General features: G+C 39.4%; 1 protein-coding gene across 3 annotated transcripts in view; it reads left to right on the top strand.

The window, feature by feature from the left end:
* Nucleotides 1–12,471, top strand: part of CHST8 (carbohydrate sulfotransferase 8) — a 176,155-nt gene extending 163,684 nt beyond the window's left edge. For all 3 annotated transcript variants that reach the window (XM_088062294.1, XM_088062295.1, XM_088062296.1), the window contains exons 3-4: nt 9,097–9,134; nt 11,159–12,471. In XM_088062294.1, coding sequence (XP_087918420.1) covers nt 9,097–9,134; nt 11,159–12,307 — 1,187 coding nt within the window. In that variant the 3' untranslated portion in view covers nt 12,308–12,471. The remainder of the gene's footprint in view (nt 1–9,096; nt 9,135–11,158) is intronic.
* Nucleotides 12,472–14,719: the final 2,248 nt, after the last annotated feature.

Consider the following 14,719-nt stretch of genomic DNA (forward strand, 5'->3'; position numbering starts at 1 on the left):
TACCAAATTTTCATGTTTGAAAAGACAGTGTATACAATCATAGATAACTATTGCTTAAGATGAGGCTGCTCTAATACTGCAAGAAAGGGAGTTTTAAAGCCATGCTTCCAATTCTCAGAGTAGCAAGTGTTCAGATACTGGAGTGCAAAGGTTTTAAATATTTTATTTCTGAATAATAAGTAATAAAACTTAGGGAACTCAGTCATTTGAGTAAAAACTGGCTTATTTCTTTTTTTGCCCAATGGATCAACTCTAAGACCACAAAAAAGATCACCAAATGTGATTTTCTAATGTTTACACATAGAGTGCAACCTGTATGCATCCTCAACAAAAACACCAGATAGAAAGTAGCTCAAAAAGAAGTCCATGCAAAAAGAAGTCTGAAGCAAAAGAGTTGCATCTCAGGTGGAACAAACAGCCAGGTCAGTAAAGGCCTGTAGTGGCCCACGTTTCTACAGTCCTGGGGTTTGAGCAGCACCAGAGCAGAGGCAGCCAAACAAGTGATTATGTTGAATTTTACTGTGTAAACTCACAACCAAGTGCTTCACTGCCAGGAACAGCTCTGCCTCTGGAGGCTGAAACAGAGGGGCAGGTTGTGTCAGAGATCCTTCAGCCAATGCATAACACAGAGAATGGATCATATAGAACTGTATGCAAGGTACTGAGTGAACCATGCTTACATTGAAATGCTCAGAACAATTGTCATAGAAAAGCTATCAGTGAAATCAGACACATTCACACACTTTCATCAGCTAAATAAAAGTTTCATTCCTAGCTAACCATATTCAGCAATCAATTGGCTACTCACTGTTTGTATGCACTAACTTACAAAATTAGATGATTCAATTGTCAGAGTAACAGTATCCCAAATTTGGGCTGTCAGGGTATATGCAAACAATCCATCTCTCAATTCAAATAACCCCTCATTGGGCTGATGCAGCATTCTACTCTGGGGTACTAAAAAAACCAGCTAATGCTGATATGTGTGAATGAAAAATGCAGATGTGCCCATGAAATGGCACATGGGTTCTCACTTCAGGTACCACTGATAGCTCAGACTGACAGAGAGAGGCAACTACACCAGAGCCCTTTACCTTCTGCATCCCAAGGAAAGAGTGACCAAATGGAGAACATCTGTCTGTTCTCCCTGCCTGAGAAGCTGTGACCTCTCTAGAAGAGCAGTGTAGCTCAGCCAGGTGTGCAGATGAACAGAGCAGTCACCAATCCCCACAGAAAGCTGTTTTTCTCCCCCCATGTTCCTGAGGTGCACTGCCACACCGCTGCTGCAGCATCTCCTTTACTTCTCAGCCAGATCCCAAGTCCAGTGTTGTGCAGAGGGGAAGGAAATGCAGTGACCTGGCAGAAGCAGGGACCTGGAGAGTGAAGAGATGAGCCATGTGTGTAGATGAAAGCTATCTCCTGTAGCTCCCTGTGCTCCCTTACTCTGAGGTGTTCACAGTCAAGCGGGGGTAGAATGGAGACAAGAGCTGTGCTGGGAAGTGCACAGGGATAAAGGCACCAAAAGCTTCCCTCCAGTGCCAGTACCAAGCTGCAAATGGATCAGAGTCTGGGATATCCAGCTTCTAGTGGGAAGAGTTGTGAGCTGAAGCTAACAGAGCAAATGTCCTCCAAATCCCACTGCTGTTAAATTGTCTTTCAGTGTTCACGTGATACAAAGCTTGGTAAGATCAAGCCTTATGTCCTGTAAGCTCCTGAACCTCTCAGGCACACACCACATGAAGCATTAAGTGTCCTCAGTGAGGCATGTCCATTTTAGACTTTCCAGGTGTTCCACTACCAATTTCCATTGAACTTTGCATGGCCAAGGAGAAAAAATGAACTTCAAATTGCCGCTTTACTGACAGAGAAATTGTGAATTCTGAAAATTTTGGAACATCTTTAAATGGCTTCCCCGTACATTTAAAAAGTATCAAGCTTACTAAAACTCAATACTAGCATTTTGACTCCTCCTACCTGGGCTGCAACTCAGGTCAAGTCCTAGGTACCACCTAATGTCACCTGGATCCTGGAACAATCAGCACTTAGTTTTTGAGGAGAACTGTTTCTCCCTCAGTCTTACTGATACAAAAGTCAGCTCAAGACCCCTTTCTCATACATCCTCTGAGCTTCCCAAGAGCTGCTTCTTTCTCACAGGGCATGAATCAAAGTCTGTCCAATTATCACCCTTTATGCACCAAGTTTTGAAGCTGTTGCAGGTGTTAACCTTTTTTTTTTTTTTAAGTTCCATATTGATGTCTTGTACTAAGCAGACTTGTCAATAATCAACTGTGAGAACAGAAGAAAGGGAAACTCTATCAGTTCCAGTTAATTGATTGTAACATAATAATATGCAACATTTGGATACACATCTGTGCTATTTGATCTGCAGTCAATCTATCAAAGCAGTGAACTTCAGCACTCAGAGGCATGTCTGTGTAGATGTACTTTTTCAATTTTGCCTGCAGCCTTCTCTCTTTCCATTTGCACTTTCTTTCCCAAAGAAACATCTCTGCAGAGTGACATGAAAGCAGCCCAAAATTCCACCTGTATTACTTTGTCTCCCCTCCAAAAGAAGGACCAGTGAAGCTTTCGTGTCTGACCTGCACAATGTCTTGAAACATTTCTGGGTTCTGGGTGAGCTATTCTAACCAGCTACATGAAGTCAAATTACATGAAGTGCTTGCTTGAAATTCATTGAAATTCCTCTGGTTATCTGAATAGTTCTACAGGCTACTAAATATAAATGCAGTGCTAGATTTTAAACTTTAGCTTTTACTTTTTAATAAATCTGGAAAAGTGTAATGTCCTTGCCAAAGTCATGCTACTAAGGCAATATGCAAATATGAAATATGAGAATGAAGAATAACTGAAAGATATTAAGTAGAAATTGCAAGTAACTGCTGACAGTGCCTGAAAGCTAATGATGTTAATTAACAGTATTCCCAGGGATAGGTCCAAAGAAGGAATGGGGAATGCAATAACACAGACTTGACTTTTCTGTTTTCTTTATAGAATTCTTATTGAATATAAATTAAGTCAGAAAATAGCAAGTTCTAATTAGTATGGCCAGATAGCAATGAAGACAAAGTAAACAAGTAGTTGTACCTTTCTCATAATAAATTCACAAACAGCTCCTCCTATTCTTTTGATTAAGCCCCCCATATAAATGTGCCATGCCCCTTTATTGGGTATCATGGAAACAGAGCAAGCCTAATTTGCATCATTATTTTGTCAAGATGATGGATTCAGTTTATATTAAAATATAAGATCATTCTGAAAAAAACACAATAATATGTGTTTTTCTCAGAGTTCATATACCTGTTCTATTAGTATGTTGCAAGTCAAAGAAGTATCAGGGTTTCCAAATCCCAGTTAATAAAAGAAGAATCTTTTCCTCAGTCAACTTCCAATCTCCACAGCAGAGTAGAGGACAGTTAACAGCCCCATTGCAAACTCTGAATGTGAATTTATAATTTTCTGGACAAAAGTTAACACACAGATCCAGACAATACTCAGCTACCAATGTCAGCTGTTTAGGTAGTGGGACTCACCAGAATGACAAAGCAACACTTTATTTGGGTTTTGATTCAAAAGGAATGTATTCCATTAAAATGCTACCATTTCTGTTTCTGCTTCTGTCCTGCTTTCACCTCGATGAATGTCACAGTGAGGGTGGCTGTGACAAACCTTTTGGTCCCCTGACTTCAGGGCAGAGGATGGCAAAAATAAATAGGAGTGGGAGCAATGGCTGGCACCAGGAAAAAACACTTTAATAAAGAATTAAAGAAAATAGGAACGATGCCCAAAAGCCTACCAACCATAACCTGGGGGAGCTCAGTGGGGGTGACCAAGCAAAAATGAGAACAAAGGAGTTTGCAACAATATATAACCTTAAGGGGAGAACATTTGGGAATCATGACTATAAAAGGAACATAACTAACCAACAGGGGACCAGAACTTGGGTTAATTCACGTATCAGCTTCAAGGGATCTTGGGAGCAGGATTCAGGTTTACCGACTTAACAAATGTCCCCCAGGGTTTAAAATGGAGGCTTGGCTTACCAGGGGTGAAATCTGGCTGGCCCTGTGCCCCAGCCAGGCTGACTCCCACACATGAATAAAAAAATTTGCAAGGGTGGCCTAAAGTAATCTGCCAAGACAGACACAGCACCTTATCCGTGAGGGAGTTCATGAGGGATCAGGAGGGAAGCAGTGACACCATGGCAGCAGCTGTGACTCAGGACTGCTTCAGAACAGCTTTGTGCAGATTTGCTGGTTCCAGCATACGAGATCAGCACCACAAATCAACTGGGAATACAAACTTCTTTGACAGTTTGAAAGTCCTCAAGAGGCAAATATTAAAAGTCACTTAATGTGTGTACTGATCTCTGCTCTGGCTCCCCAATTTGTAATTTTTTCTTCTTCAAACTGATGGATGAACTGAATGTTTTTAATTATTTCCAGGCTATGCCCTTCAGAATTGCATTGCTTTCCCTGCATACAGTACTTCTGTCCAGAGACTCCCTTGCTTCATCAAGATGGAAAGTCATTTCAGTTACAAAAAGCCAGAGTAATCGTGTTTTAATCAACTGAAGTGCACACAAGCTGCTACCATCCTAAGTACCCCTGACACAAATGCAGCAGCACAAGGCTGCACTGCATGCTGCTGTGGGATGGAGGGAGCCCACATTTGCCTGCTTTAGAAATGACAGCCACAGTTTCACTCAGATCCAATGTCTGCATCTCTGAAGCTGACTTGGACAGAAAAGCACAAGAACGATGGAAAGTAATGGTGTGTTGTACTAGAACAGGAGAGGGGAAAATGAGGATCTCTTTTTGGGAAGTCTCCTACTTCACCACAACAACTGCTTAAGAATAAGCCATCAGTCAGAGTTCAAAATTCTTCAAATAGATTGCTTTTAAACTATTAGAAATTGTATGCTTGACAATGGTAGGATTATACAAAAAGCTGAGAATTCAGGACAAATGTGTTACCTGAGTTACAAAGGAACTCACACATGAAAGAAAGCTCAAAGAGACTTAAAAACCCCAACCCTCAGCAGCTCAGCAAACTTCTTGTCTTCCAAAACAGGGGGAAAAAAGAAACTCTTTACTCAAAGAGCCATGGTTAACTATTTAGAGCTCCAAAGGGCTAATTTAGAGACTGGGAAACAGCCACAGGAGCATTCCATCGTTTCCCCAGTGCAGAGGAACCACCAAGCCTGTCTGGCAAGGGCTGGACATGGCTCATTTAACCCAGGCACTCACACTTCCCACACCACATCCTTGCAGCTTCACTGGGGACCCAAAGGGATCAGATGATGTAGATTCACTGCACAGGTTTCCTTCTTTCCTGATGTACAATTTAAGATGTGCTACTGCTTTGTTAAGCCTTCTTTACTTGGCCTCATTGATTCCATTTGTACTAAAATGAGATACTGTGTGCAGCTTAGATGGAACTGTTGAAGGCATTTTTCCAAATCAAGCTATAAGTTTATATTAGAAAAAGGATTTCTAGCACAGAGTTAAAACAGACACACATTAAAAAAATCTGGTCTAATTAGGCCTTAATTTTTGTAGAAAATGTTTTTATTTTAGAGGTTTATATGTTTCAAAATTATTCCAGCTATGTATACTACATCTATTTACATATAGATGCAAAACCAAATAATTTACTGTGGTAGCAATCTTTAACTAAATTCCTTTAATGAGTAATTCAATTCAAATATACAAACAAATGGTCACCAGAGTAAGTTAGGATCAGATATGGACAGGCCTTTTATACTGTATGAGCTAAGTTTAAATTTAAAAAATAAAAAATCAACAAAAAAACCCACTATCTTAATTTTCTAACCTCTATTTTTGTGAAAATTCTCTTCCAGCTAAATTTTTTTCATGCTTATCAGGATTCTGAGTACTATTCTATTAATCATTCTGCAATTAAGCACACATTGTTGTCTCTGAGAAAAGAGACTGGGGTATATGTGGATAGGACACTTGACACAGATGTTCCTGAAATGCCATAACAGCCGTTCCAGAGCAAATTTCACAAATCTGTTTGGATGAAGCAAACAAGAGCACTCTGTGCACAGAGGCCCTTTAAGGGATGAGTTGCAGATGAAGACTTGAAGTTATCATTTTTATTAAAAAATACTTCAGCTGTAGTTGAGTATCAAAACAGAGAAAAACACCAGAGGCAAACCAAAATTAGGTCTTGAAGCAGAGACAGAGGAGAAGGCAGAATGGTAAAACTATACAGTATTACATAAGGAAGATAAAGGCCATTTTATTGAGTTACTAGTAGCATTTGGAAAAGAAAATAAAGGAAGAATAGCTCACAGTGGGTTTCACTGTGTGGTAGGACTGGATAAAACACAGGCCAGGCTGAAGCCTGGAAAATCATGGTCACACAAGTGGAAAAGAACACCATGAAAACCAACATAAACAATCTGTAATTGAGAGAATGAGTCTGTCTCTGCTATTCCCTCTGTGTTTGGGCACCAGTGAGATGTTGGGCATCATCACGTCTGGCACCTAGGAGTTATTGATCCCTGCCTTCAACTGCGTGTACCAGACACCAGTGGTTTATTTATGACCAAAAATATTACCCTTTTGGCAATAACACATCAAAGATCTGGTAAAAAATAGGGATAGTAGAGGTGTAACATAACAATAAATTTAGATTTTGATTAGTATAATAGATCTGTGCAATATAACTTCTGACATCACTGCACTTAAGAGGTTTTTATCATGTAGATTTAAATCTTAAGTGACAGACTGTGTCATGAGAGACAGAAGCCAAATTCAGATGTCAGAAATTCAGAAAACATCAAAAAGATTGGCAAATGCTTCACCAAACATTTATATTAAGCAGGAATTATTGTTCTGATTACATCTTAAAGCCAGTAAACAAAAAAACATCTTTTAAAATGGTTACTCCTCTCCTCCTAGCATTTATTTTTCATTTTTCAAAGCAAAGCATATCAGCACAAAATATTAATCTCTCAAATAAATTATCTTTATGAAACATTACTACAAAAACATAATCATAATTAACCACAAAATAGTTAGGTCTCATACCTGCTCTTTGCGCTTTTGTGGGATTTTATTAATAATTATTAATTGTGGCACCAAGTTTAAGAGGTAATTACACAAAGTATGTGGGTTTGCTACAAGGTACCAAAGATTGCTTTAAGTCAGAACAAATGACCACAACTGAAGAAAACCAGTCCTAAGTTACATTATAATTTGGACACAACAAATGCTCCAGAATTTATAACTGATTCCATCTGAAGTACTTCCCCAGTTTTTTGATAAGTGACCAAAAGTCTTTCCTCACTTATTTAAGTTTTCAACTGTAAAAAGCTGAAAATACTTTTGGAAAGGGAACACGTCTTCCTCATCTTATGAGTTCAGTAACTACTCCAAGTTGCTGCATTAATGCCTTAGAGTAAAGGCCAAGCAGCTCAAATAGCTTAAAATTAAGCCCTTAGGGTTAGCAAAAAAGAAGCAGTTACATCTACTGACAAATACAATATTTTTGTGGTATTAATATATCACCCATGCTTTGGTATCAGTTGTTTCAAAGTTCTGGTGCTCAGGTTTTGCTGGGATTTTTGGACAGCAGGTTCCTGCCCTGCTTTGCTCTGTAACACGTTACACAGCAGTAGAATAAATGTGGTTCTTTAACTGATCACATCAGGAGCTGGACAACAGCTCAGGAACATCTCCTAAAGCCTAAAGGTGCAGAAGAATCAGCCTCAGGTCTCCAGAAGCCACACAGAAATGCTACAGACAAGCTCTATTGCTCTTTAGTAGATACCTCCTGACTTTAATTTGTAGCAAAACATTTTTGAGAAGCACTTAGGAGAAGGCTTAAGACTCCTTCTGTAAGGTGTCTAGAACTTATTTCTGATGAAGTAAAAATAACATGCTTTTTACTCTTAATAGGCACAGAATCACAATATTCCACATAACCTTGAGTTCATTGCTAACTGCAGAAGTGGAGTTAAAGCTCAAACATAAGCCAAAAGAGGAGCTCTTGGAGCATAGAAATAACCAGAGCAATTTTATTTAGACTCTACTGTGAATATTTATCAGTTTGCAGATCTGATTTCAAAAATAAAGCATGACTCATCATCTAAGCTGGACTTGCTACCTTAACTGCAGTAAGTCACAATGTGAACTATCATGCAAGGTGTTTCTGAGAGCTTTCTTGGTACTATGAAAATCAACCTGATGGGTCTGAGCTTTCACTTAATGCTGTGCAAGACCTTTAGCTGTAATTGTCCTTGTCCAAAAGGCTGTGGATTCATCATGCAGACTTATTAAACTGAGTTATTCAAGCAACATTGACAGTGATAACAGTTCTAGCAGCTGAAAAGCCCCAAACAAATGTCATAATTCAGTAGTGTTTCCATTATCCATTCCTGTACTATTAAGTTATACCTAACAAAGGTTATGGACATGAAAGAAACCCTATACATCAGCCAAAGCTGCCATCTAGGATTTTCACACCTTTATTATTCTATTTTCAGGTAAATATCACTGTAGAAGTCAGAAGATTAGAGAAAATAGGATTCTGTATTATTTGCCTCTCCAAAAGTGTGTGAATATGACCTCAGTTACCACTGTGTATTGCCTTTACAGCAGAGTACCCCCTGCAAGCTGCTACTGTGATTAAGCACAGTCCTATCTAAGGTTCCAGGGTAGAGGTCATATAGCTTTGGGTAAATACACAAAGGACAGCTTTTTTTTAGATCTCTAACCTGGAATCACAACCTTCAGATGATTCTTGCTCTGCTACTGGCCTTTTAACTGAGGTTAAGCAATCACTTTTGTTCCACTTGTGTTCATCTCAGTTTCCCCATCTGTAAAAGGGTGAAAGTCATAGAGTCTTTCACTCCATTTCACAATTTTTATGACATCTATACATAAGGAGGCCTGTCAAGGGTTACTGTCACTATGAAATATACATTAATTATGATTCACCATTTTCTATTAGTCATTGCATTAACACTTGGTCTATCAGTCTAGAAGAAAAGAAACTAATGTTTTTTATTTCTAAATAATTACTTTACTTTCTTTCTTTGTTTAGGGATAAAATATAACATGGGATTCCAGCAACCAAAAAAAGTAAGTTTTCAGAAGTACATAAAGAATATTGTACCCATATTCTGAGTATGGAGTACACATAGAGATGGCTCAGATAAGGCCACTACACCGGAGATGAAGCACTGAAAAGGAAAAATGCATCAAAAGCTTAGCCATGAAAATGCAAATTTTCCTTTTAAAATAGGAATTTGATAAGCTATGCAACTTCAGTTTTATGAGTTTTTTCCTAGACTGGATATTGCTGAAAGATACTGTAAACTTTGCATATATTAATACTCTGTATGAAATCGCACTGATCAAATGAATTATTTGAGAGGTACTTAAAAACAGGCTGAAGAAAAATCCTGGTGAAATTCCTCCATCTAGCGGCTGTCTTTAGCCCGCAGTTAAAGGACAGGAGAGAACCGTGGGAAGGAGCAGCTCCAGCTGTTCCCAGATGCCATCACCTGCTCACATCGCTGAGAGGGATTGACAGCTCCTCTGCAGCCCCAGCCAGACCTTCTGCATCAAGGGTTACACTCAAGTTTCCCAACAGCTCCAGGGTCATCAGCAGCGTCATTAAAGGTCCAGAATTCTAGGAAGCCTGAATTTGATAACTTTTAAATACCAGCCATGTCAAGAGTAAATAGGATTGAATTACAACCAGGCTTGTGAAGGGTAATATTTAGAAATACATCTGGTATTTACAAACACACTTCTGACTACAGAAACAACCTCTGAAGATAAGAGTACTACAATAACTCCCAACAACTGTATGGTGTTTTGCATAACAAATTATCAGTTGGTTTCCCAGTCCACACACCACCTTCACTACCAGAGCATCCAACTTAAGTTCGGCAAGTGTCCTAAAACTTGTGTTTAATTGTGATCTGTTGTCATCAAGTTTTGCATAGTAATTATCAGTATAAGCAAGTCACCTACAAAATACAGTTTGATTTTTTTGTTTGTCACCAATGTTTTTTGTAATGAATTCTGAATCACTCTTCTGAGACTTTTTTTATTCTCTGACCCTTTAACAAGAATGTGACAAGATATAACCTCCACAACAGAACAAGTTTGTCACCTATTGCATTGTTTTTTTCAGAAAACAAACACTTGTAAAATTTATTAAGATTTAATCTGTTACCTTCTAATCCCCAATTGTACACCTTAAAATTTACACAATATATTATTTTTAAGCCAGTTTTAAATATTATTGGGGAAACACTGAAAATCAAAAATTTAAATTTAAAATTTTAAACAGGGAGATGTCCCAATGGAAAAGAGCAAGTCCCAGAAAGCCTTGCCCATAGACCTGCTTTACTTAGTTTTTGCCGACTTAATCCCAGACACAGCTTCATTCCCACCTTTTACTGCTTCCATCTCAATTGCTCTGCTCCCTGCCTCAAGCCTCCCTTTGGGGTTCCCCTCATGCTGCTCTCACCAAATCCACTTCTTGTGTGCCAAACCTCGGTGTTTTCACTGCCATCCTTCCTGTTTCCCTCTGCCCACACTTCTCACTCCGCCTTACAAACTCTACAAACCCCCCTCCCTTCCCTGCTGGGCTTCACTCTGTGCCAAACTGTCCTCACTGCAAAGATAAATTACTGACTTGGGGTGGTGGTGGTGGGAAACACACAACCCAAACAAACAAACAAACAAAAAAACCCTTCTGTTTGTGTGACAACAGGGGCAGTCTGGAATAATTAAGCAAGTCCTCAAAATACTCAGACACCCTTTTGTAGAATTTTCAACAAAATCTAAGACAAAAGTATCTGTCAAGGTCTGGTACACCACGTAAAATACAGTAATACAGTTAAATCCAAATAGGAACTAGAATTTACTGGAAATTTAGATCAGGTTCATCTCTGCCTTTGAGTTTCACACAAGCACAGAACGAGGTTGCAAGAGGAGAGCCTGTACCACAGTGCAGTGCTGAGGCCTTGTGGCAACACGGTTTGTTGGACAGTTCTAAAAGTTACAAAAGATCCACATGAAGTGGTGCAAACTGTAAATAGTGACAATCTGTCATTTCCTAATATCTTTAATCTATTTTTCCTCAACAGGACTGTGTCTCCAGCAATAACCAGGACAGAAGATTAAGAAATAATACAGCAGACAGAGCAGCCACAGTTAAGCAGAGCAATTCATTAGAGCCATCTGAAAGTGTGCCCACCAAGCTTCAAAGCACCGACAGAAGGCAGAGCACCGTCATGTTTGCTATGAAAGATCAACAGAAAGGTGAAGAAATTAATTCCATCAAGCTCCATAAACGCAGAAGGAGGTTTATAATTAAAAAGAGCCCAATTCTGATTTCCATGAACAGCTCCATTCTCAACCTGCCCACACTTAAATACGAGGATAGAAACAACAGCAAGTGGAAAAGTCTCTATCAGATCCAGGGAGAAAGGAAGCGGATTATGAGGGAAACTTGTTCAAAATACAAGAGTAATAACAGAAGAATAATCACTCCTTATCATGTGTCTAGAATATTTGTAGAAGACAAGTACAGAGTTTTATACTGTGAAGTACCAAAAGCCGGCTGCTCTAACTGGAAGCGGGTGCTGATGGTGCTGAACGGGCTGGCCTCCTCCACCAAGGACATCCAGCACAACACGGTGCACTACGGGAACTACCTGAAACGGCTGGATGGGTTTGACCACAAGGGAATTTATCACAGGCTCAACACTTACACAAAGATGCTGTTTATTCGTGAGCCTTTTGAAAAGCTGGTATCTGCGTTTCGGGACAAGTTTGAACATCCAAACAACTACTACCACCCGGTGTTTGGGAAAGCCATCATCTCCAGATACCGGGTCAATGCCACCAAAGAAGCATTAAGGACAGGCTCTGGAGTCAAGTTTAAAGAGTTCATTCAATATCTCCTGGATGTGCACAGGCCTGTGGGTATGGATATACACTGGGATCATGTCAATAGGCTTTGCAGCCCGTGTTTAATAGACTACGACTTCGTTGGGAAATTTGAAAGTATGGAAGAAGATGCAAACTTTTTCTTGCACTTAATAGGAGCTCCACAAAATTTAACTTTCCCCAAGTTTAAAGATCGTCACTCCAATGAAGAAAGAACTACCACTAAAATTACACAACAGTATTTTGCACAGCTTTCTCCTTCTCAACGACAACAAAGCTATGACTTTTACTATATGGATTACTTGATGTTCAACTACTCAAAACCTTTTGAAGATTTATATTAATTTGAGAGCCTGGATATTTCCACGTTCATATCAGTTGAATTGTGTGACAAATCCAGGTGGCATCTGTTTATATATACTTACCTGTTAGCAAACAATTGGTTGAAGAGCAGGGAAAAACCCAAACCAGAATATAAACAGATGTTTACACCTTCACCTTAATTGCCTCCTTTTTCAAACCATACTTTTTTCTATAATTTCTCCATATTAAATGTATGTATATATATGTATAATATGTCAGGGCCCCAAATAAAGCACAGAGTTTTCCAGGCTGGTGTGGCCTGTGTTTGCACTTGGGGACAGTGTGAGGGAAACACAGCTGGCAAAAAAAGTACAGCCAGTATTTCAAGTTCTTTACTGATCAGAAAATAAGTCTGAAAGTGATGGAGTAGCAAGAAAAAATACACTGAATAATATCTAGAGTTTGTTGAAATGTGCAAGGCATGATGCCATACACAGGCCCTATGTGTTTGAAGGTGGATATTGATCACTGTTTCCTGATATTCTTAAGTTAGTTAGGGAGAAAAAGTCTAATCATACTTACACTGTTCATAAACACACTGGTGAAAACAACTAATACTTAATGACCATGTGAGAGCAGTATTAAACCAGATGTTGCAATTTGGAGTGAGGATGTGTTCTCTCCCTTCAATATTTCCCTTATGGCACGTTCATCTGCAAAAAGATAAAATTCAGGCGAACATTTGCATCTTTATAAGTGTTATTAAAATTCTTTTAATCCTTTGCATTAACATAAATCTCTGGTTTAATCTTCATAGTCACCAGGAATATCAAATATTTCCATCATAATAACAAGCAAGAATAAATGCCACTTCCTGCCCAACAGAGTAGTTCTTTTCATTGCTGCAAACAATTTGCACTTGCTTATTTTAGTAACAATTATATCTGACTTAACATGCAAAAAATATTCCAGGTGTTTTAGTTCAATTTCTGTGCTTGAGAGGACTCTCTCATCTCTACCAGAGAATAAAATACTTGACATTCCACTAGTTATTGTCTCTAATCACAGAATATTGATTTGGAAGTGACCCACAGGAATTCTTAAGCCAAACTCCCAAGTGAATGGCCCATACAGGAATCAAGCCCCCAGCCCCTGGGGGTCAGCATATCAGCACCATGCTCTGACCAACTGAGCCAGTCTCAGCTCTGTAAATTTCCACTCAAATTCTGTATACAGAACCCTTCTTTAAATGCCATTTGTCCTTTTTGATATGATATTTAAACTGGCCATACTGGAACAATGATCAAACTCCATCACAAGCCAAATCTGCACTCCCCAGTAATTTCTAGAGTTTGTATTTTGCAGCCAAGAATTCCACCATGACTGGCATTGTACAAATGTAAATACCTAAGAAACAACGCTGGTTTCAATCTATTTCCAGGTTCAGATCCTCATATGGATATTTTTATGCATCACAAGAACTGGCATTAGAGTTTCCCCAGAAACACCCAGTATATTTTTTGGGATTTAAAAATTTTAATAGGGAAAAAAATTGTTTTAAAATACCTTGTAGTGAAAGCTTCACTGAAAAATACTTTACATATCAAGTCTGACATCACATTTTCCATTTTTGTTCGGAGAAAAATCTGTTGCATTAGAAAAGTAATGTGGAACTTACACTGTTCCATGAAACCAATTACCCTTTCCTGTCTGCCCAAGCTCCTCCTCACTGCCTTGCTGCTGCTCCCCACCCATTCCACATTTCCAGAGACTTGTTCTGCTCACATGACTGCAGAGCAGCTTTTGTATTGAGAGCAATGTCTCTGCTAGTCCAGCTCAGATCAGCTGGGGTCTGTTAGCTCAGGCACAGCCAACAGCCTCACTCAACAGGTCACAGACAGGAGCAGCCAGGGCAAAACAAGGCACAGGGATCACTTCCTAGTGCAGATGGAGCAGATCCTGACAGTGGTAGGAATTCCTGGAGGGTGGATTGGGGTGTGAGGAGTCATAGCCAAGACCACCACTAGGAATTTAGAGTTAAGCCATCTTTAGCATTTAATGATATTAAATGCTCTGAGAACTGATGGTGTTCTGATTGATGTACCTGAGGGTCTGTAGCTGCAGTCACCAACACAAGGAGAAGATATATTGGATATTGTAGCCCTCTTGGGCTTTTTCAGGGTCTGATCCTGTACCAGAGCTCAGAGTGCTGAGCTCATTCCAGGCAGCAGGTGAACTTCCACTGGGAAAAGAATCTCAACTCACCTTATTGCAGCACCACTGCAGCAAAGGGAACATGCAGTCGTGGGTCAGCTGTGGTCTGTGAGGCAACCAGAATAAAGCTGGGCATTGTTTGTATTCACACCTCTGCAAGTTTTAGAGGGCTTTAAGGATAAGATTGAGAGACTTAATCTTTCAGCTGGATTCACATCGAAGACCTGGCTTTCCTTCCT

The sequence above is a fragment of the Pseudopodoces humilis genome, chromosome 14 (assembly GCF_049639895.1).
Source record: "Pseudopodoces humilis isolate 2021_Gansu_Grassland_sample_001 chromosome 14, ASM4963989v1, whole genome shotgun sequence".
In the NCBI taxonomy this organism is placed as follows: domain Eukaryota; kingdom Metazoa; phylum Chordata; class Aves; order Passeriformes; family Paridae; genus Pseudopodoces; species Pseudopodoces humilis.